The sequence below is a fragment of the Lepisma saccharinum genome, chromosome 14 (genome assembly GCF_977018435.1).
Source record: "Lepisma saccharinum chromosome 14, izLepSacc3.1, whole genome shotgun sequence".
Lineage (NCBI taxonomy): Eukaryota > Metazoa > Arthropoda > Insecta > Zygentoma > Lepismatidae > Lepisma > Lepisma saccharinum.
This window is the reverse complement of record NC_139242.1, coordinates 72,149,937-72,173,408: the sequence shown is the minus strand read 5'-3', so window position 1 is coordinate 72,173,408 and position 23,472 is coordinate 72,149,937. Positions and strand designations below refer to the sequence as shown.

Genomic DNA, 23,472 nt, shown 5'->3' with positions numbered 1-23,472 from the left:
CCCCAAAATCAATATTGCGTAGGCTATATTTTTTTCGTCTTGGGAAAGAAACTTGTATTATCGCTTGCATTACAATCTGGCAATAAAACATTTGAAATATAGTTCAGGTTTAGGAGGGTTGAATCACCAATGCAAAATCTACCAACACATTTCAACATGGTGGACAGAAAACCTATATTACTGGCTCTATAATAGATGCCCCACCCTCAAAATAACTAACAACAGTTAATTTTCAGAGCAAATGTAACTTCAATTTCAATAAGTTTAGAACATTACATGGCCTAAATTCTGAAATAAATCTAAAATATAGTGCATAGTTTAAGAGAGGAGTGGGCCCATGTGGACTTATGTGCCTACGATAAGTGTAAATTTGGCGATTTTGACCTGAAATACGCTAGAAGCATGTTGGCACCTTAGAGAATCAGTCTGGAATTGAGTCAGTCAACAAGCTATAACATGGTGGTCAGGAAGAACAAATTTTCTTACATTGTGAGAACTTCAAATTCTGGGAATATTTTCAAATCTCATATTTTCGGAAATTAAATGCAAATGCAGTAATTTGACGACATCATTTGAGTTACAATATTTTAAGTAAAACTTTGTAATACTAGTGCACTGTTTAGGAGGGGTAGAAAGCAAATTGGCAGGTATTAATGTAAAAAACTTGACTTGGATAAAAGTTGTATTTAAAACATTTGCAATAATTATTTACATCACACTTCAATAGAAATGTTGATGGTCAATGTATCGTCCTAAAATTGCTAATTTATAAGTTGTGTTCTTTTTTATTGAGGGAATATGTTTAAGTTATATGCATATAGAGAGCAAAATAAAATCAATGATCATTCACATTCCATGCCTTATTTGTTGTAATCATATAAATATATGAAGACATATTACATCCCAGAAACAAAAACCCTCTCCATTTACAATTTCAGTTAAACTTTCTAAGCCAAGTTATGTTAAATGGTTAGTTATATTTTCATATTTTTTACTGATTTATTGAGTTGGTTTATTAAGTCCACTTTATGCACAGTAAGGCTAATCGGGACTGGACCTACAGTTTAAAGTAGAATCCAAACTACTATATGCCTCCACCAGGTTTCGAACCCAGGACCCTTTGATTACAAGGCCATAATGCTACCACTGCACCATCGGAGAAGCCCTTTTCATATTTTTTTTTTTTTTTTTTCCCAACATTTCAATATACGAGGGGGTGCTGAAAAGTTCGTAGCCCAACCCAGAAGGAGTGCACGTGGAATGATGAAACTTTACAGTTTTAAAGAATATATCTTGGTATGTGCACATGTACATTTTCATATTAATGACGGAATTGTTATTGTGCTTTTCAAGCCCCTGAAGTGATCATGTGTGTCCAGCCAGCTAATTTTACAAACATCGAGATCAGAGCTGTCATCAAATTTTTGTTCCACCAAGGAAAGTCGCCGAAGCAAATTCATGAGGAAATCCGTGGAACACTACGGGACTCTCCTCCATCATATGCAGTGGTGAAGAAGTGGGTGGCACAGTTTAAACGTGGCGATTTTTCAACAGATGATGCTCCACATGCAGGATTAAAGTGCAACGCCGCAGAAAAATGAAAAAAAGGAATTCTGATCCTGCAGGACAATGCCCCTGTCCATCGAGCACTGCAAACACAACTGACGTTGCATGATCTAGGGTTCCAATGTCTAGATCATCCCCCTTATTCCCCAGATCTAGCTACGTCAGACTATTCCTATTCCCCAAACGCAAACAACACTTGAAAGGACGCCATTTTGGATCTGATAAGGAGGTGATTAGTGCTACGGAACAGTGGTGTGTGGAACAGCCTTCAGAATTATTTTTCACTGGTCTGCAAAAATTGGAGCACCGTGCAAGGAAGTGTATTGAACTTTGGTGGGAGTATGTAGAATAACTGTAGAATTTCATCATTCCCCGTGCACTCCTTCTGGGTTGGGCTATGAACTTTTCAGCACCCCCTCGTATCTTATTTTTTCAAGCACATTTTCCTCAGTAGAGACCCCTTCGAAGCTCAAGATGCAGAGCTGCAACCCCCCCCCCCCACTCTTCAAATTCAAGCTTCATGTGTAAATGATGCTGCTCATATAAACACTAAACATCCACCAGCTCAATGTAAACTTGCAATGCAATACCACTTGAATTCAAAACATTCAACTGCAGACATGGACACAGTGGACCCCTGAAATTCAAAACTTTTTAAAAACAAATGAGGCAAGAAGCCCTCTTCCATCAGGTAACATCTCCTTACAGAATGATACAACAAATTAGAAAAAACTAAGCTGATCGGTCAAAAAATTAGTCACCCCATGAGAAATCATATTAATACTGTGTACCTCCGCCTCTGGCCTTGAAAACCACCTGGATTCGGTTAGGAAGGGAGTCCACAAGGTTCTGCAGATATGTTGCATCCAGTTTAAGCCACTCGCTGAGGATTAGATCACGCAAATCCACGAAATTTCGAGGATGCTGATTTCTCCGTTTAACCCACTGTTCCAAAAGGTCCCACAGATTTTCAATGGGGTTGAGGTCAGGTGATTTTGCAGGCCAGTCGAGATGTGATAAGAGTGTGGGAGTGTTCATCAAACCAGTCACATATACTTCCAGCCCTGTGAACTTTGCTGTTGTCATCTTGAAAAAATGGGGCGGTCAAGAGCATACTCATTATGAATATGTTGGCTAAAGGGCAACACCTGATCATCGAGAATGTTCAAATAAACATGTTGGTTCATGTTAGTGGACACCTCAATGAGGGGGCCCAATCCATGGTATGAAAAACACCCCCAAAACATCACAGACCCACCTCCGGCTTGAACCTGACCTTCCACACATTGAGGTTGAAATGCTTCATGTGGCCTTCGGTGCACTTGATGCTGTGCGTCATTTGAATAAAGGCAAACACGTGATTCGTCGGACCAGATCACACGCTGCCAGTCAGCTACTGTCCACGTTCGGTGATTTCTGGCCCATTGAAGATGTGCAACTTTATGTGCCTGTGAGGGCAATGGCCTCTTGCGGGGTACCCGACTCCAAATTTGCATTGCATGCAGTTCCCTTCTCAATGTTCTCTCGCAAACAGATTGAGATGGACATTAACGGACTGCAGCAATTCCTGTTGGGTTTGGAAGCAATTTTGATTTGCAAGCCTTGAAACTCTTCCCCGGCCCCTCTCAGTTAGGATCTTTTTCCGATCACAATTCTGGTGTCGTGATTCATGGCCACACGTGTTACACCACTGCTTGTAGACACGTTGAACAGTCCACTGCGAAACATCAACAAATCGGGCAACTTCTCTCACCATATGGCCATGGGCATGGCCAAACACGATTGCCCCTTTTTGCAACTCTGTCACATCCTTGCATTTCCCCATCTTGACGCACAAATACTGCTTGTAGCACTAATGTCTCACTCAACGTTACTGCTTTATGATTCCATAGAGGCAGTGCATGCACAGTTGTCCACGTAACTCGACCGCTGCGCATTCTGTATCTGTTTAATGACTCCTACATGGTTCCGCGCTAGGGTGACTAATGTTTTGTCCGGTGAGCTTATATTTAATAAACAAATCCATGTTACCACGCCACTAACCCTTACAGTATCACGTACTAAAAACTAGAAAAACATTCACTCTTAATAAATTTATGGTTTATTTTTGCATGCAGTTTTTGTTTGCGATCAACTTTGCCAACTGTCTAGTAGTGTCGCCAGGCATATACTGATTTGGTGTGAGTAGCCCGGTTCTTCTTTCTTCTGCTTGTATGCATGGTGGCATGAATCAACTAAGTCCACCACACATACAAACGGGAGAAATGCCATCTGCAACAAGCCAGTACATGCCTGACGAAGATACCACACGTTTGATGAAAAAAAACTGAAAGCAGGGCCTATCGATCTTTCCCGCACAGAGGATCTCCGGCAGGAGGTGACAGAAAAGTTACTAAAGGGATAACTGACTCATGGCCATCAAGTGTTCATAGCGACGCGGCTTTTTGATCGTTTGCACGGAAAAATGAACCATAAGTTTGTTAAGAGTAAATTACCTCTCTCTCTGCGTAACCACCAAACGGGTATCTTTAGATGCAACACAGAAAAATGGCACTAACTGAGAAAGAAATATAAATATTTTAATAGCATGAAAATAACAATACATCACATAAGAAGCTTTGGTTAGTCCACACGGTGCAAATTGTGTGGCTACATGATTTCCACATCGTGTGCGAACGTACCACCAAGAAAACTTGTTGTTCACATTGCATGTTCTCTTGCAGGGATGAAATGCTGGTAGTAGCTCTTTGTAAAATCTATCATCAAGTCCTGGGTACACTCGGGCAGTTCACCCGTACAAAGTCCAGGAGAATCTTTGTATTCCGTGAATGTTGGAACCACTGTTTCCGGAGGCAGCACCGTGTTGTCTGCTATCATGCAGCAGTCCTTCAGGACACATCTCCGGCCCTGAAATGAAAGATAACATGAATTCATTATCTTAAAATGATACCTATTGGTACCTGGCACGAACTAACTAAAGAGGAACCTGCTGATTTATTAGGCTTCACTAGGAAAAGTGCACTAACATGCATGATAAAATACCTTAGTAGACCCATAATCTCTACTGTACGATTAATTTAACAATGTAACATTAATTATTTGTTAATTAGAAACAATGTCCATAGAAAAATTACTAATGAAACTTATTGATCTGTAGAAAATCTAATGAAAAATATAACATTTAAAAAAAAATAATCATAATTTGGGAAAAATGGGTTTAATCATCTGATACATGCCACCAACAATGCAACATTAATAATTAAAAAAAGTTTGCATGTGTTGGAGGAACAATAGCATCTCACATTCACTACCTATCTATTAGAGGTTTGCAACTGGCGAGTTTGATCCCCTCCAACTATGCAGACCTGTTTAACCTGTGATTCGTTCCCCAGGAACCAGCACACACTTACACAGGAGGGCAGCGTCATCCGTAGGGCTCAGGACTTTATGTCATAAAATATATTTTATTTTGCATCGGATTGAATAATGGGATGAGATCTTTATGTATGTGATGAAAATCAGCCAAAATAGATGAACTTGATAAGGCATGCTTTGACATATTTTATCAATTTCACATTTTTACAACATATTTCTACAATTTTCTCATAATAAGATTTCGTAATTGTCTTGCATATAATTGGTTATTTTATAACTTATTCTTCTTAACTTTAGCACAATGGATAGTTTATATTATCGATGGCAGGATAAGGAAATTACGGACGAAGAAATTAAAAGCAGATGCCATCTAGAACAATAACAAACCCCTCCCCCACATTTTCTTATCCCACCAACAATTAATAGCCATGTGAACATTATTGAGGAAAAACTTTCTTCGTCATTGTTGTGGGGGCACGAGTTTGGTTTGAGTGGGTGTTTTAAGTTCACTTCATGCACAGTAAGGCTAATCGAGACTGGACCTACAGTTTAAAGTGGAATCTGAACCACTAGGTGTCTCCACCAGGTACTGAACCCGTCTTTTTAGATTGATAGCATTCTACTTTGGTATTGTGTTATACCAGTTATACCTAAAAGATTTTTCCATGCTTAACCTTTAGTGAATGGTAGCTTCTTGGAATAGGATGTTGTCCTATGAAACTGTAAAATATGTGCGTAATTATATCGTAAAAAAATTGAAAAATATGTCATAAGAAATTGAAAATATGTAGGAAAAATGCAAAGAAACTTAATATGCTAGCTTTTATCACCCTGTAATACAATCGGGTCAAGTTGACCCCAGTTTAAAAAAGTACTTACTATTACACAGTTTTTACCAATATATACGTAGGAACCCACGACAGCTGCATTTATGACTGAACCTTCTCCAATGAACACATGGTCACCAATGTGCAGTGGGAAGAATGCCACTCTGGAAAACAAAAGTTACTTGTTTAACACTCACAACATTATGATTATCTTTATTTTATAAGACAATAAGAGATACACTTTAATATCACACAAACACTCACAAAATTGTTCTCAGTTATATGTAAACAGAGACAGGTTTACTTACGCGAAATTTAGAAATTTCGTATTTCCGTGTTGCACAATTTAATGGTACGCTCCAGATGCCATATGCTTAGTGAATGAAGACAGAGGATCTTCAAAATTAATAGGATTTAACCATTAAATTGTGCAAGGCGGAAATAGAAAATTTCTAAATTTCACGTAAGTAATCGTTGACCGCATTCATCATGAAGAGAGACAGGTATACTGTAAAAATCTCAATTATAAGAATTTGAAGGGATCGTGGCAGAATATAAAGGGTGAATCTGTAGAATGGGCATTTTAAAATGCAACAAAATGCATTATGACAAACATTACAAATGGCAACATTACACATTGCCACTTTGGAATCAACCACAGTCATGTTCATGTCTTCAGTATTATGTCTGGCAGGTGACCAAACATCTTCATGACCTTCACACTTAACCCAGGAGAACGTGCAGGCTGGGGACTTGACCACAAATTTCTATCTTTCCTTGCCTTCTTGCGCATGCATGTTGATTTGGCTCCTTCCACCCACCTTATCCATGCTGGGTATGTGGCAGATGAGCTGGCCAGCCAACAATTTTGCCCTTCTACCATTTTGATTGATTGAGTTGGTGTTTTAAGTCCACTTTATGCACAGTAAGGCTAATCGGGGACTGGACCTACAGTTTAAAGTGAGATCCGAACCACTATGTGCCTCCAGCAGGTATCGAATCTGGGATCCCTTGAATACAAGGCAACGACGCTACCACTGTACCATCGGGGAGGCCCACCTTCTACCATTTAAAAGGCACAATTCATTTCTTCTGTGGTGTTTCTCACCGCATGTGCTTTCTCGTGTTATAGATTTAACAATAGATGTTTATTGGATTTTTCTGTATCATTATGAACCCTGAAAGTGTCTAGAAGGAGGAGCAACATGATAAAGAGCTTGGAAGGCAATTCGAAAGAGTAAGACGATACATTTTCGGTGATGAATCAAGAGTAAGAAAGGATCTGCATACACTGTTCAATCTAGATCTGCCGTAAACACATAGTTTTTTTAATGTATGGGATGTGCAAATGAAAATCTTGATGGCAATGAAGAGGATGTGGAACAAAGAGGTGAGATAAATAACAAAACTGGAGAAGTAAACACAGAAAACTTACTACAAATGTAAATACCTTTTATTATCATAATTTTGTTCTCTCTAACACATTGAATCAATCTGATGTAAAATTATGTTTGTTTTATAATTATAATTATAAAAGAAAAAACAATTGTTTTTGTAAAATCATGTTTCTTTTGGCTATTATATTCTTACAAAAATAAAGAAAAATCATTTTTTTAAAAAAAAAAGTATATTAAACTTTTGAAAAGTCATACCAACTTTATACTGTATATTGTATTAAGAAATAAAAATACATAAAAGAAAGAAGAAAACAAAACATTCTGAAAAACTAATTAAAAATATAATGCAACGAGCCCAATAGACCTAAATATTTGAGCATGCTCATTTTGACCGCTCTTGCTTCCTCACGTAAGACGTCGCCATGCACGTTCTCCCAGGTTAAAGAGGCTGAGAAGGAGCCCACACATGACATCCAACATCTCAGTTGCAATGATGTTGATTTCCACATAGATATTATTTTCGAGCTTCTCGATGGCCCGTGGCTGACTTGCAAACACTTTGCTATTCAAGAACCCCGACACGAAGTAATCATCAGAAATTATAAAATTGTGTAATTGCACAATCAGTATTCTTATAAAATACCATAACAGCAACTCATAGTTGCAATCCAAGTTTCGAATATGGCATAGTTTTGTTAAATAAATGAAGTCATGAGGAAAAATTTCTCCAAGCAAACAAAAATGTCTGTTTTATTCAAACACACTTTATATATAAGAGAATGAATGGGGAAGTGTAACTCAAATCAAGAAAACGTAAAATGTATATACGTGGCCTGTCCATAAGAAGTTACACTTTTAATATATGATGCGAAACACCCTACTAAGATAACACACGGTGGCTGAGCAAGTCTCTTGGGCATTTAACAATTTTTAGAGTCAAAATCTGAACAACCTTAAAGTTTAGAGAAAATCTGTTTCAAATTGTGGAAAAGCTCAGTTGAAACTAGTCTCCGAGGAGGATTGTTTAAGCCTTACATAGTGTCATGAGTAGTATCAATGTTTCTGATATTAGGTAGAATGTAAGTTCAAGAGAATTTCAAATTTGGAAGACACTAGAATATATGATGATCAGTTGTGGAAGTACATGATCAAATTTCTGGAAACGGTCAACTAAGTATTTCATACTGCACAATTTTAACAAAAATACTGAAGAAAGAAGGTTTCTATTTGTGAAATTTTATCACCTGTGAGATAACTATTGTCTGACATTGTACTCTTCATATTTAGCTTCAGGTGCATAGCGAGAATACCACTACTTTTGAACTTAATATTAATACAGTCAGATGATCTTATTAATTGTAGTTTTTAGTTTTTCAAAATTATGTTTCTTACAGTTTTATATGCTTTCTTGAAAATGCATTTCATCTGTAAGTACTAGCCCATTTAAAAAAAAAAGTGTTCTTAATCACAGGTACTTCTTAAATGTGTCCTTTATTGATGAAGGATGGAAACCATATCTCTATTGTAGCAGTGGTGGCAGGAAGGGTTGAAAGAAGTTCCAGACATCAAGTTAAAGATTGTCTTCTGCATTGAACAAGTGGTACACTGACTGGTCCCTACCAATGTTATTTTTGTACTGCTCCAAACTGAGATGCTATCATTTTCAAAAGCAGCACTGTATATTACCTTATAAGTTAGCACAAGCAGTACATATACTACAGTGCGTCCATTTCGATCTTCAGCCGAGAGATTAGGAGAAGCGTGGCGGGTGGCGCTGACGGAGATGCCGACATTTGCGGCCTGTAATGCTCGCTTATTTTTATGGACATATGCAGACACTTATATAAATATTGCAAAACGAGCACTAACCTGTGTTATAATTTATCATCTGTAATTCATCCAAGTTCTGCCCTTATATACACAAAAAAAATACGCTTTAGAAACGATGTTAAGAGCCACAGATAATAAAACATTTTAATCATAGTTTTGACCAGTAACGTCCTGCTTAAGTTTATATCCTTGAAAGAGTTTTGTGCCGATGGGGATCGTATGGAGGTTTCGAATGTGCAACACTGTATCAAGATTACGCTGCAGACGAAACCGTTAAAAGTCAATGGTGTTCGTGAGCTTCCTTGCAATCCGAAATCTCCGAGCTCGAGTTTTTTGTTCCTTCGCGACAGAGCTGTGAATATAGTGGCGAGAAGTTGTAAACCAAGAGCGTGTTAATTTCGTACTGTGCGCAAGAGTGTTATTATTGGTTACTTGCCGTTACTTGTTTGTGTTATTGCAGTGTGTATGTGTGTTGTGTCAGTGAGAGGATTGGAATGCCCGCCGCAAGGTTCACGTTACAAGGGGGCTGATAAGTTCTCGGCCTGACCCAGAAGGACTTTAGCTACAGGCACGAAAGTTTCAGGCTATTCAACGTATTCTCCCTGAAAGTCTACACACTTGGCACTTGGTGGATATCAGTTTGAACAACTCTTATAACACAGGTTAGTGCTCGTTTTGCAATATTTATATAAATGTCTGCATATGTCCATAAAAATAAGTGGGCATTACAGGCCGCAAATGTCGGCATCTCTGTCAGCGTCGCCCGCCACGCTTCTCCCAATCTCTCGGCTGAAGATCGAAATGGACGCACGGTATATAGAAATTTTTGGTTCTGCCAGGATACTTACCTGAGTGTCTGGTTTAACACACCACTGCTCTATGAACTGAGCTACCGAGCCAGAAGAGAAAAATCAGGTGAAGCTAGGGCTGGATCAGTTGATACAACAATGGCTTGGTGTGCCAGAGACTCAGGTTCGAGTCCTTGTCAAGCTTGCATTTTTTTTTTTTTGTTTAAATTTCTGCATAGAGACTTTTGCAAATACCTTAATTGCATTGATCAAAATTTCTGGATAATTTGACAAAAATTCAGAAGCGATCCAGGTTTACATTCTGTGTACACTCTTACTGCTGCCTCTGCACCCAATTTGATTTGATTTATTTTATGAAAAACTAAATATGCTGACCAAGGCAGTAATTTATTTTATTAAAAACATAAACTAACGTAACGTTTCAACCTTCTAGCAAGGTCTTCTTCAGACTCTGTATCAAGTACAAAAGTTGATACAGAGTCTGAAGAAGACCTTGCTAGAAGGTTGAAACGTTACGTTAGTTTATGTTTTTAATAAAATAAATTACTGCCTTGGTCAGCATATTTAGTTTTTCATAATCATGGAAACAAGGCTTAATGGTGTTATGATTTATTTTACTTCGCTTCTTGTGCCACTTTTGGCTAATTTGCGAAGATGGGAATGATATGATGAAATTGATGAATGGACATTCACATCCATGCCCAGGCCAGGATTCGTACCCGGGACCCCTAGCGTCTAAGCGCGATATGCTAACCACTCCGCCACAGGGACCGGTGCCTCTGTACCAGAGTTTGTTGAGTTGTTTACCCATGTTCTAGCCACCAAAGGTTCCAGGTTCAAGTTCGAGCAAAGGGATGGGTGTTCCTTTATCAATTTAACCTGATCATCTTTATTTTTATCTCCATCCTCAGAATTAGCCTACAAAGTCAGAAAAAATATGTGAATTAAGGAAACTAGAACACTTACAGTGCTTTATTTGCATCTGTGATACACGTAAATTCATTTGAATTTGAATTTCAAGTTAAAATTTTGGGTACGTCAGCACTTAGGCTATTTTGCACCCATCACACTATATGGGGTCCACCCGCCTTACCATAACTAAAATAACATAACTGTAATGTCGTGTAACTAAAATATTAAAACATTCTGACTTCGGTTAAAAGCTGAGGCTGTAAATGGGTACTCAGCACACAAAGGACAAAAAACAGGACAACACAGAATTATACTGGCCATAGGGCCAGTCGCCAGAGCCTCGTTAGTCTGCAAAATGCAGTCCAGGGTGTACTGCATGGAAGGTCACCCCTTACCCCCCTTGTAAATTCTGTTCAAAACAATATTTTGACAGATACCAAACAGTCATTTTTAGAAAATTAAAACAAACATGAGCAATTCTTTTGCTCCAAGAGTTGAAATTCACCCTAAAAGGTCATACACCACACAATACTGGGTTAAATCTGCCCATGTGTCTCTGTAGGGAGGGAAGTATATTACACAGGTCACACTATGGCTGAACAACACACAAATGTCCTTCACTAAACACAACATAAATTTAATTTTATCACCAATTTTGCATATTTTTCAGATTTTTAAGAAAAGATGATTTAAAACCTTAATACAATTTTGGGACAAAAAAAGGTGGAGACTTCATTCTGGGTTCAACTGTAAATTGGTTGAAGAAATTAGAAAAGTGTGATATTAAATTGACAAGCATATATAATTACACACAGATATTGATTTTAATATCTAAAAACATCCTGCTCATGATTAAATATGTCCAAACATCTTTTGACAACATTTTGAAAAAAAAATTTGGGGAAAACAAAGAAAAACTGGATTTTTACAAATGCAATATATTGTTGAGTTGGTTCTCTCTGTCAGCTCATTATCTTCTGTATCAAGAAAACTGAACAGGTTTGTTTGAATGATTTTATAGATGCACTTCCCGTATGCTGGCAACCTAACACAACATAAGATCGCAACTGTGACTTTTCTTCTTGTCATGAAATAGCATGTGCCAGCATTGCAAGAAACACACACTCATTCTACGGAATAATGGTAAACTACCAACATCATCATATGTTGCATATCATAGCAAGGAATGTGTTCAGTGACCAAACAGGATGTAATTCAGCGTGTGTAAAGAGGATGCCAGAAGACAGGTTGCCAAAGAAAGTACATATTTATGGATGGAGACTTGAGTACAATTTTTATTGAATGGAGTATTGTTAATTTGAACAGTTTTAATATTAGTATAACAATATTTTTTCATTGAATATCTTTAATTTTTATAAGGTCAGTTATATATATATATCTTCAATAGTTATTAATTATAGTGGCTCTTATATGGAGGGAGATTATAACATAAATCTGTTTATTATTTTTTTGTACGACTAGCAGCAAACATAATAGTTTGTTTAATATTATCAATAATTGGAAATACAGGAACAATATTAGAAATTATTAGACTTTTAATATTAATTTCAGCACAAATTCTATTAATTATTATAGAAACCACCGTGGGTTTAATGTTGAATATAGTGCTGAGGGATTTGCTTTAATTTTTATGTCCAAGTGACAGACAAGCAAGTAGAATGACAACTGTTGTGTAAATAGGTGTAAGTAAGATGCAGTAAGCATTGTACAACTGCTAAATAAATAAATATGCCTGGAAGGCAGTGATGGCGATTGGGTTCCAAAATTGAAGTTGCCAAAACTAGGTGTGCAAAGACAGTATGTATATTTCCCTTTGTTGATAAGGTTTAGCATAGTGTGTGTGCTAAAGTGGTAAAAAGGGTGGAGGCAACTGCATTCCTTGCCCCCCCCCCCCCCATTCGCCACCACTGCTGGAAGGGAATATAAAACACATTAAACTAGTTAAAGTCTCCAAATACAAATAAAAATATTATATTATACTTTAATATAAATTTATCAATCTAAACTTACCCTTTGCTAAATTTTTTGAACGGTGGTCGAATCACAGCTTGCCTACTGATGATGCAGTATCTGCCTACTCGGACATTTGCCAAATCTCCTCGAATAATAGCATCAGATTGGACAATTGTCTTCCCATTTAAGACAATGTTTTGAGACCCACAGAGAACCGTCTGACGACTAACTTTATTTCCTGATGCCTGAAAGAAAGTATATTCTAAATAAGCCTACACTCATGTCTCATACAAGCTTTTAGTTCTAAACATGTTCCAATACCATTACACACATACTTTTACTAATGATTCCAATGCAATATAAATGTTGTCTGTATGGTTGTAAAATTACTGTACATAACAAGTGACATGTTCTTAATCTCTGTAATGCATGGATCCATGTGTTAAAATGCTTCTTGCCACTCCAGAGCTTTTTTTTGAAGAATGAGTAAGGTGTGTGTACCAGTAAATGACCAGTTCAGAACATTTTACAACTTTTATTTCTAGGTCAAACAAAAAACAAAGTCAATCCAAGCAAATTGCATGAATGAATTCGTCATAATGTTGGGTTTCATTTAATATGACTTTAAAGTATGAAAGAAACAGTTAAAGATTGGTGCATTCTAACCAAAACACTAGTGAATGACCAGCAAATTCAGTGAATGACTACCTCAGTACCAGTGAATGACCAAAACCATTTTTAATAATAATAATAGATAATGTTTGTAATGACCTGGACATTACACTGTGGTTCTTTGTGGTTTAGTTGAAATGTTGTGTTCGTTCACTTTTTAATTTGGCAAATATTAATGACATCATAGACAACTAGTGTCAGATGGCCAGATAAACTACTCTTGATGTACCAGGACCTGGCAACATTTGACAAACGGGGAGATTTATCAACAAGAAAAAATGATGATAGCAACGGTTTAACAGTGGCAGAAAAATGTCGAAATAATTGTAATATGTGTTTTGAAGTTTGATTGCTGTAAGTGTGTTTTAAAAAATATACCTTACATAGATGAATAATAGTTTTTCTTGTATGTACGCATTGCTTGCATTATAGAATTATTTTCCTGTAGTTTACGGTTATTACAAGCATAAGAAAACAGTTTTTCTTTGTGACGTTTCAGGAGAACACACGCTCCTTTCATCAGACATTTATTTTCATTTTGACTAAAGATACAGTTATAACAATGGTTAGTAATTTTTTAAACAAAAAGAATCCCTTATATAATGGATGTTGTCAATGTTACATTGTTGTAATATAGCAACTTAACTGTGAAAAAAGCAGTATGTTTTATTTTTATATCAGATTTTTTTAAAATTATGAATAACAAATATCATCAGGTAATTCAAATTCATCATTGTTTTCACAAAGTCTCTTGATGTTTTCTGTTACATTAAATTTTAAAGATGGTGGCTTACCCCATTTGTGAAAAAGAAAACTCCATACTGGATCTATGTTACCATTTTCATTATTTAATTTATTCCAGTGTTCTTCTGCAATGAAGGAAGCTTCCCAGACATTCAACTCTGTGTTTCCCGTTAATCTTTTTAAAACCCTTCTCTTTTTAATCAAATGTTTCTCTTCGATGATATGAGTTGACAAACCTGTTCTTGGGTTTAGATTTATAATGTCCAAATCGTGTTCGTGCCATCTTATTGCCATTTTCCTTGCTGTTTGTCCCACATAATCCTTTGAACATGAACAACTTATATTATATATTCCTGTGGTTTCCACATCTGGTAGAGAATTTCTCATTTTGAATTCATTAAATGTACATTCCAAACTTCTTGGTGATTTAAAAACAATTTTGAAATTAAAACTTCTAAAAATTTTTGCAATTTTATGTGAGAATCCCTTGTGGAATGGAATGCACACAAATTTCTTTTCAACAGATTTTTCATCTTTGTCTGTATTTCTCTTTTCCTTTAGTTTTCTTGCGACTTGTATCTTGATTTGGTTTATTCTGTTAGTATGAAAACCATTTTCTTTTGCTATATTAAAAAGCCTTTCTTCTTCATTTTTGATATCCTCATTATTAGAACATAGTCTTTGTGCTCTCAGGAAAAAAATTAAAAATATGTTATCCATTGTTATACGCGAATGTTCTGAATTGGCATGGATGTATTTTTCCCCCGCTAATTGTTTCCTATGGACTGATGTTTGAATTGTTGAGTCAGTTGTCTTAATTTGCAGATCAAGGAAAGAAATTACATTGTTATTCATGGGTTTGCAAGTGAATTTTATGCGATGATGTGATTCATTGAACAATTTAAATACGTCCATGATGGTGTTCTCATTTTTAGCAATAATTAGCACATCATCTACATATCTGAGGTAGAGTTTGATATCCGCACCTATCGCATTAACAATTGAAGATTCTATGTAATGAAGGAAAATTCTGGAGATGATTCCGGATACTGGGTTTCCCATTGATAGACCATTACTTTGCTGATAGATTTTCATTTTCACACCTTGTGATCGCAGGAGTCTTTTGTCACGACATGAGGAGCAAAGGAAAAGATTCCACATTAGACTGAAAGGTTCATAACATGTTTCTTGAACAAACAAATTTGATAAAAAACGTTTCAGACAGAATATCTGTGGAGCTTGCATATGCTTCTTGATGTCACAATGACTGATCAGCTTTGTTAGGCCATTTCCACTTGTCAGTTTCACAGTTATGCATAACTTTTATTTCAGATTCATCCTCAAGTTTACAAATGACTATTCCTGGAAAATATTTACCATCATAACACACTATAACGTAATCACAAACATTCTGCATAATGCAATTTTCACTGCTTTCACTCTTGTTTTGCACAACAGCTAACGACAACTTATGTAAATCTCCTTCAGATTCCGAATGCCAAGGACATCTAATCTGAATCTGTATTGGTCTCACTATCTTCTTCTTCCTCTCACGGATAGATTTTCATTTCTTCTTAACATCCACTTTCACTTGTTGCTGCTTTCTCCCTCATTGTTTTAGTTCATGATATTCTTTCCATTTCTTTGATGTTATTGCAAAATGCTAATCTTAGTTCATCATATGTCAGTGTTGCAAATGACTGGAAGACCTTAATAATTTCAGGTGAAACTTCATTTTTTTTCTGCCTGCAGTGGTCTTTTACTAGAGATCATGTCAAACTGGTATCTAGTGTGTGACCTCCCCCCCCCCCCCTTGCTCTCTTTGCAATGTCATGCACAACAGAGAATGTGTGGTGATTTCTGAAAAGCCTATTATTCTGATTTGATGATGTAACCATTACATAAGCACAAATTTTACATAACTTGAATGTTTCTTGGGTAAATATGCGATATCGTCCGGACGGATTTCTTCAAATTTCCAGGAGAAAGTACTTACTGAAATGAGTTTCTTTAGCATTCTGGACGTTCTTGGAGGTATTTTCTTTCACGGAAAGTAAAAACTTCGTAGTTTAATGCTGCCGAACAAGAATTAATCACTTTTTACGTAAGAAATTGGCATTGCCTGCCACATTATGCCGTTGTTTCCATTGTGTGCATGCAGATGGCGAGAGCATTGAAAGTCACGCGATCTCTGCAGTGTTTCCAAACGTGCCTTGTTTTTACAAAAATTTCTATTTTTAACTATGTTCACCGCGCTTTCATTTTTCGATGAATTTAGGGGTGAAATGAGTGCTAATGGAACTTAACCTAACAGGCCTAACCTAACCTTGTGTGAATGGTTTGTGGGGCTACCCATGGATGGATTTTGGGGCTAACGTCAATGGTTTGTGGGGCTACCCGTGGATGGTTTTTGGGTCTAACGTGCATGGTTTGTGGAGGTAAACATGAAAAAAAAATCGAAATAGTACGTAATTTTCCGTCATGAAGGTTTGAAACACTGCTTGCGCACTGAAAATCGACAAAACACAAGCTGGCGCGTCATGATGTGCGATGATCCATTACGAGTGCATGCCATATTGTCTATTACAGGAGCGGAACAAGTAAGACAAATAATCAATCGTAATATGAAAGGTTGACAGTATTTTATGGAAAAAGGCATAACTTCACCTTAAAGAATGTTCCGCAAGGCAAAATAGGTAAGTACCAGTGGTGAAATTAAGGAAATAAATGAGTGAAAGGTGTCCGGGCGTTATCGCATATTTACCGTTTCTTGTACACATGATTACGATGTATTAATCCTTAGCTTATTAGCAATAGCAGGTTCTTGTCTCGTCTGCTGAACTCACACAAGTATGCTCATATCCAATATCTTGAACTCCCTACCTTCTGGCCTAGACAAAACAATAACAACCTACATAAGAGAATATGGATTGTAGATGAATGCAGGCTCAGTTTGTTCCAAGCCTTATTTTGCTTTGTAGTATTTGGGAATGGTCCTTCATTGGAGATGGTCATTTACTGGTGCACTCACCCTATCTTGAAGTAGTTTACAGAACTTTTGGAAGAAAACAATTATCGGAGTGACTAGCTTCACCAGGTTGTTAACCTAGCTTTTGAGCTATTTTCACTAGGTTTTAAACTGTATCATGATCTACAACCTGGCCTCCTACACAGACGAGCACATTCTTCTCTTGTTGGCAGATATCAAGCTTATGTCAGTGGTCATTTATTTTCGTGTGGGTGACAAGTACATTTTTTTCTGCACAGCATGGAGTTGTAAAAAAAAACCCTGCAAGGTGCTCTGATACGGACGGCCTGCTTCTTCTAATATGTAACAAGACGTTGATATGTTGTGTTAGTCCTAAATGTTTTCATTGTTAGGTTAGGCAGGCTTCATAAATACTTCCAACACATACATGTTACTTCTGGTCTTCAATACTTTGTGCTATTCTCAGCACTTGGTGAAAGTAGTCACAGGCAAACATTATTTACTGAGTTGTGTCAGAGTGGGAAATGTCTAAGCGTGCAATGCATGAAAAATCTTAGTCTTCTTCCACTTTACACACGTGTCTCTACATGTGTGTGTGTACAAATTTCGTTATGAATAATCAGTCTTCAAAACTACAATTTTCCTTGTGCCACATTACAAGGAAAAATATTTTTTGTCACGTACTTACTATTATCGCTGTAGCGTAGTCCATAGCCGTAATGAAACAAATACACAGGTTATTATATTATGTGCTGTTATTGCAGCTGTGTAAAAAGCAGCTGATAACATAGTTTTCATAGTGAAGAACTATAGCTCAAATCACAAACCCTGACACCTTCTGTAAACAAAACCACCTGCATGCAGAAAGCATTGCAAACTCATAGAAGTAAAATAATCCACACGAAAATCCAGCGTTGTTACAGGATTCATTACGTAAGGTAAAACAATGGCAAATTTGTAGTATGGGATACGCTGCCGCAAATGACATCTCACTTTAAACCCAATGCTCTTTCTTTTGTACTTATTGCTTCACCTTTATGATTAACTCTTTGCACCAGTAATCAGTTCCCATAAATTTGGCTTCTTTCTTTGCATGCGAATTGAATATATTTTACTTGCATTTCTTTAGACAAAATGATATAACATGGTAATGTACACTATGTGGTCAGAAGTATCCGGACACCCACCTGAAAATAAAGTACAAGTTTGGGCAACCCTCCATCGGGAACACTGGCAAACAATACGGTGTTGGCCCACCCTCAGCCTTGATGACAGCGTTCACTCTCACAGGCATACTTTCAATCAGGTGCCGGAAGGTTTCCTGAGGAATGGCAGCCCATTCCTCGCAGAGTGTCAAAATGAGAAGAGGTATTGATGTGGATCGGTGTAGTCTAGCACGAAGTCGGCATTCCAAAACATCAGAGAGATGTTCTATGGGATTCAAATCAGGACTCTGCGCAGGCTAGTCCATTAGTGGGATGTTGTTGTCGTCAAACCACTCCCCCACAAGCCCTGCAGTATGGACGGGTGCTCGGTGGTGTTGAAAGACACAATGGTCACCCCCGAACTGGTCTTCGACGGTAGGCAGCATGAAAGCTGTTAAAATGTCAACGTAAGCTTGTGCCGTGACATTGCCATGTAAAGCAACAAGGGGGCCAAGCCCCCTCCAGGAGAAACATGACCACACTGTAACCCTACCACCTTCGAATTTCACTGTCGGCACTATAAAGGCTGATAGATGTCGTTCACTAGGCATTCGCCACACCCACACCCTACCATCGGATCGCCACATTGTGTACTGCGATTCATCACTCCACATAACGGTTTTCCACTGTTCTATGGTCCAGTTTCGATGCTCCTTGCACCACACGAGGCGGCGTTTGGCATTTGTCTGTGTGATGTTTGACTTATGGGCAGCTGCTCGGCCATGGAAACCAAGTTGCCGCACCTTGCGCCAAACAGTAATGGTGCTTGGAGTAGATCCTGATGCAGTTCGGAATTCTTGTGTGATGGTGGCGATGGATGATTGACGATAATGCTGTACGACCCTCTTCAACACTCGATGGTCTCTGGAGGTGAACATGGGAGGTTGGCCTGCACGCTTTTGGGTTGTACATATCCCTTCACTATAACATTGGAAACAGTGGACAGAGGGATGTTTAGAAGGGTGGAAATCTCACACACAGACTTCCTACACAAGTGGCACATCTCCAACTGACCACGTTGAAAGTCTGTGAGTTCCTCAGACCACCCCATACTGCTGTCTCACACTGTCTGCAGACTACTGAGTTCGCTGACTATGTGTTCCATGCGGTAGATGGCAGTACTGTGTCGCCCTCTATGATCAACACACGTTTCGAGGTGTGTCCGGATACTTTTGATCACATAGTGTATATTTCTAAGGATGATATAGATAGGAGTGTATTTGAAATTTGTTTGTAGATTTTATGTAAATTGTATCTTATGTAAATAAAATATATAATGGGCATAAACAGCCATATGCATTGCTGTAAGTCCAATAAATATATTTATGATGATGATCAAAACAAGACAAAGAAATTTCGTAAATTTATTGCGGTTGGAAACTTTGACAAGCATCCTAATAACGATTTTTGTTCTGCTAAATATAGTGCACTTCGTAAAATAACTTGGTGACATGGCAAGGCAAGATAAGTGTGAACATTTTGTAGTAATATGCATTGTAACTTTCAATGAGCTTAGAGATTTGTGTACATAATGATATTTTATAACATTGGTTATTTTCTAAAAATAATCATGTGAACAGCAAGGAAGTAGTGCAACTTAGTAATATTGCCTGACTTAGCCTTAGAAAAATAACATGCCGAGTTCTGTGCGTGCGGGAAGGTCTCAGTGTTCTCCGAGCTTGTTTTCAAAACACCAGCAAGGACAGCCTTTGAAAAGGGGTGAGAAACAGATTCTACTCAATATTTATGTAACGTTCTGTCAGTGGTATCCTGAGAAAACAGTAAATGAAGTGGTTAAGTTCGTGTCCCAGTGCAGTGGTGTGTCAGTGTCTGCAGTTTTAAGGGTTATGAAGAGAGAATGACCGGGAGAGTAACAATATATGCAGCTGCATATTCGTCTGATGTTTTGAGAGCGGGTTCTCACATTCAGAGGTTCTTATATAAAATGAATAGGTCCGGCGAACTATGAGTGTAACAGCAGATGATTGCGGTCATGGATCAGCTGACGTGGAGTGATACATCGAATAGGTGAGACCGTTTGTTTACAGAAGGTCTCAGGGTTGGTGATTTAGACCTTAGATCAATCTTTGATCCTCGTTTTATGATTGATGACCCAGTTACTTCATAAGCAAGATTTATTAATCTCTTTTGACTTGGGAATCAAATATCTCCATTATTTGTGTTTTTCGCTAAAACATTGAAATCTGTAAATTAAAAAAAATGATTCTTGAGGGGATACAGTGGGTGAATGGCCCCTACGTTGCTTTTCTTCCACTTTTGGCTAATCACAACAACATTGATAAGTGAGAAGGGTGAATGAACAATCACACATACAAGGACAAAACAATTTCTATAGAGGATTATCCTGGCAGCAGGTCCAGGCACCAGAGCATCATTAGACTGCAAGGGCAGTCCACGGTGTACTATGTGGAAGTGAAGCTGACCTTTGGGTGCCCTCCAAATGGGTCACACAGTCCCTTACTAGTTCTAGCTATTAAGTAATGTAAAATTACTTCCTTTCTTGCACAATATATCAGCTTGTCTTTACCATAAAGGGGCCAAACTGGGACAAAATTACCTGCAATTACTTCACCATAAAATCTTGCTAGTTTTTGTGGTAACTGTTTCATACATCGGAGAAACATTTCTTCAATTTTACACAAGAAACTACGGTAACAGTTAGATAGCTATAGTGAAAACACATTTCTTCAAATTTACAGGAGAAATGACGGGAAAGTACATACGGAATTGAGTTCCTGTGGACTTTTGGAAGCTGGGAATAGTGTTTTTTCCATTCGTGCAACTTATTCAGCCGGTAAATAATGTCATTTTCGACATTAATGTATCTCCGTTGCATGATAGCTCGTGCCACCATTATCGTCGACTACGTGAATCAAATGTTACGTGCGTTCAAATATGTAACCCCCTGTGAGTGTAGCAACCATGCGGTAGTTTTACCAGATGACATGTGAGCGAGTTTTTTTTTTTCAATTTAATTTTCTATGTTTGCCTAACCTAACTGAACCTCACATAACCTTCCGTGAATGGTTTGTGGATCAATTTTCGCTTAAAAACCTTTTGTGAATAGTTTGTGTGACAGTTTTCACTTCATAAGTTTGGAAACACTGCATATCAGCTGACGATAGACAACGTGAGTCAAGATTTGCCCGCCATATTGTGTGTAACGAAAGCAAATTAGCAACGACCAATAAATACTTGTAATGTGAAAAATTACGCTTTTTTAAGTGAAAAAAACATAATCCCAAGTTGAAAAATGTTCCGATATGCATATAAGGTAAGTACAAATGTAAATAATTGGTAAAAAAAACGAGTTAAATGTGTTTTCACTATATCTAACTGGTACCGAAACTACTTACTGAAATGAGTTTTTCCAAGGTTTACAACGTTCGTCAAGGTATTTTCTTTTATCGTGGAATATATTTGACCGGGAAATCATGTATTTTTCAAGAGTAAAAAAAAAAAAATCACAGACGCACAAATGCCATTGCTTTCATTTGCTTGCCCTACGACAACGGGATGCTGTGTACGATTGATGACGTAAGCTCCTGTCAGGGTAAATGTTTACTATCCTTCGGACACCTGTGGGGCTATGCGTCAATGGTTCGTGGGGCTATGCATACTTTTTTCGAAACCAATTTTTAACTATTGTAACCTATACGTGACCCTACCTAACCTAACCTTACCGGAAATGGTTAGTGGGGCTATGTACGAAATCTGTCCGAAGGATAGTAAACAAGTACCAAAGTAATATTTGATCAATTCCAGTCTTATGACTAGGTACATACATGGGCGTCCGCAGGATTTTTTCCAGGGAGGGGCAAGGAAGGTATTTTTTTCCAGGGGGGGCCAACATGGCACATTTTCCCCAATAGTAGTGTTCATCCTTCAAAAAACATTGCTTAAATTTGAATTTATCATGTTCGTGCAATAAGTAACACACAAAATTGTGGCTGAAATTAAATTATATGTGTGAAATATGTAATTTTTGTTTGACTTTCGTTTTCCAGGGGTGGGCCACGGCCCCCCTTGCCCCCCCTTCCGGACGCCCATGGGTACATAACAATCTTGTCTTTTGCACACAATTCAGAGGATTTTTGTCAGCGCTAAAGTTATGTATTCACCGCGTGCGTGCGTGCGAGCGAGAGAGAGAGAGATATTGAGTGTGAGTGTGTGTGTGTGTGTGTGTGTGTGTGTGTGTGTGTGTGTGAGAGAGAGAGAGAGAGAGAGAGAGAGAGAGAGAGAGAGAGAGAGAGAAAATCATAAATCAAACAATTACAAACTCATCGTCAAACATTATTTGTGACAAAGACGCACATTCTTATAAATCAAAGCAGGAAATAAATGAACATAAATTATCAATAACGATCAAGATGAAATATTAAATCATTACCGTTTCGACATATTCAGCTTTGTTGTAAAACACATCTTGTAACTCCATTGGTAGTTTTTTAAAATGATGGTAACTCACATTCACAATCTAGGCTTCTTGAGCTTTATAAAATGATTTTTTATATACAAATTATTGCATTTCGTATTGAAAAACCTCAAAATCCGAAGACGTTATACTCCAAAATGTTGTCAATCTAAAAAAACAGGCGTGGGTTGCTACTATTGATCCCGCACCGTAATGAAATACAAATATCAATGAAAGCAATATTAGTATTAGCAGTTTGGGCTTTCTCTGTAATATTATGGTGCTTACGTTATTTATGAAGTTTCGTTGCGTCACACGAAACTAATATTTTCATTTTTCTATCACCCATTTTCCTGCACGATGTGGGACAATTGGTAATACACACCAGGTGGCTGTTTTGTAGTAATAGAGACAATGTTTCATCCTCCTTCTTCACTGATTATATGGTACAGTGGGATCCATGAGTATTACCGGGCAAATTGTCCATCGCCATGTTCGTTCACTTTCTTTGACCCAATTAGAGCTTCAAGAATTAAAAGAAAAGTCAAAACAAGCTGTTGACAACTTCTGCACCAGCATATATAAAAATTCATCGATTAAAAACACACAGAATGTAAGATAAAAAATAATAAAAATAGTCATGGAAAATTTGGACGGTAAGACTAGTGGATCCCACTGTACCACAACATCCCTCAATGTTTTCATTTTCATCATATCTTGCAGTGGAAATCAATGTT

The 23,472-nt window shown here is 37.6% G+C and overlaps 1 protein-coding gene across 1 annotated transcript; it reads right to left on the bottom strand.

The window, feature by feature from the left end:
• Positions 1 to 4,123: 4,123 nt before the first annotated feature.
• DCTN5-p25 (Dynactin 5, p25 subunit) lies at positions 4,124 to 22,938 on the bottom strand. The gene is made up of 4 exons (XM_083135066.1): positions 22,712 to 22,938; positions 12,748 to 12,935; positions 5,821 to 5,932; positions 4,124 to 4,473 (listed from the first exon to the last, which is right to left on the bottom strand). Exons 1-4 carry the CDS (start codon positions 22,757 to 22,759, stop codon positions 4,267 to 4,269), a joined length of 555 nt encoding a protein of 184 aa, XP_082991192.1. The 5' UTR covers positions 22,760 to 22,938; the 3' UTR covers positions 4,124 to 4,266.
• Between the last annotated feature and the right edge of the window lie 534 nt (positions 22,939 to 23,472).

What these genes read in the sequence shown, in the direction of transcription:
- DCTN5-p25 (XM_083135066.1), bottom strand. Translation starts at nt 22,759, where the DNA reads ATGGAGTTACAAGATGTGTTTTACAACAAAGCTGAATATGTCGAAACG. An exon ending in TTCAAAAAATTTAGCAAAGG is followed by an intron (nt 5,933 to 12,747) that starts GTAAGTTTAGAT and finishes TTTGTTTTCCAG; the next exon opens with AGTGGCATTCTTCCCACTGC. An exon ending in TTGGTAAAAACTGTGTAATA is followed by an intron (nt 4,474 to 5,820) that starts GTAAGTACTTTT and finishes CTTTCATTTCAG; the next exon opens with GGCCGGAGATGTGTCCTGAA.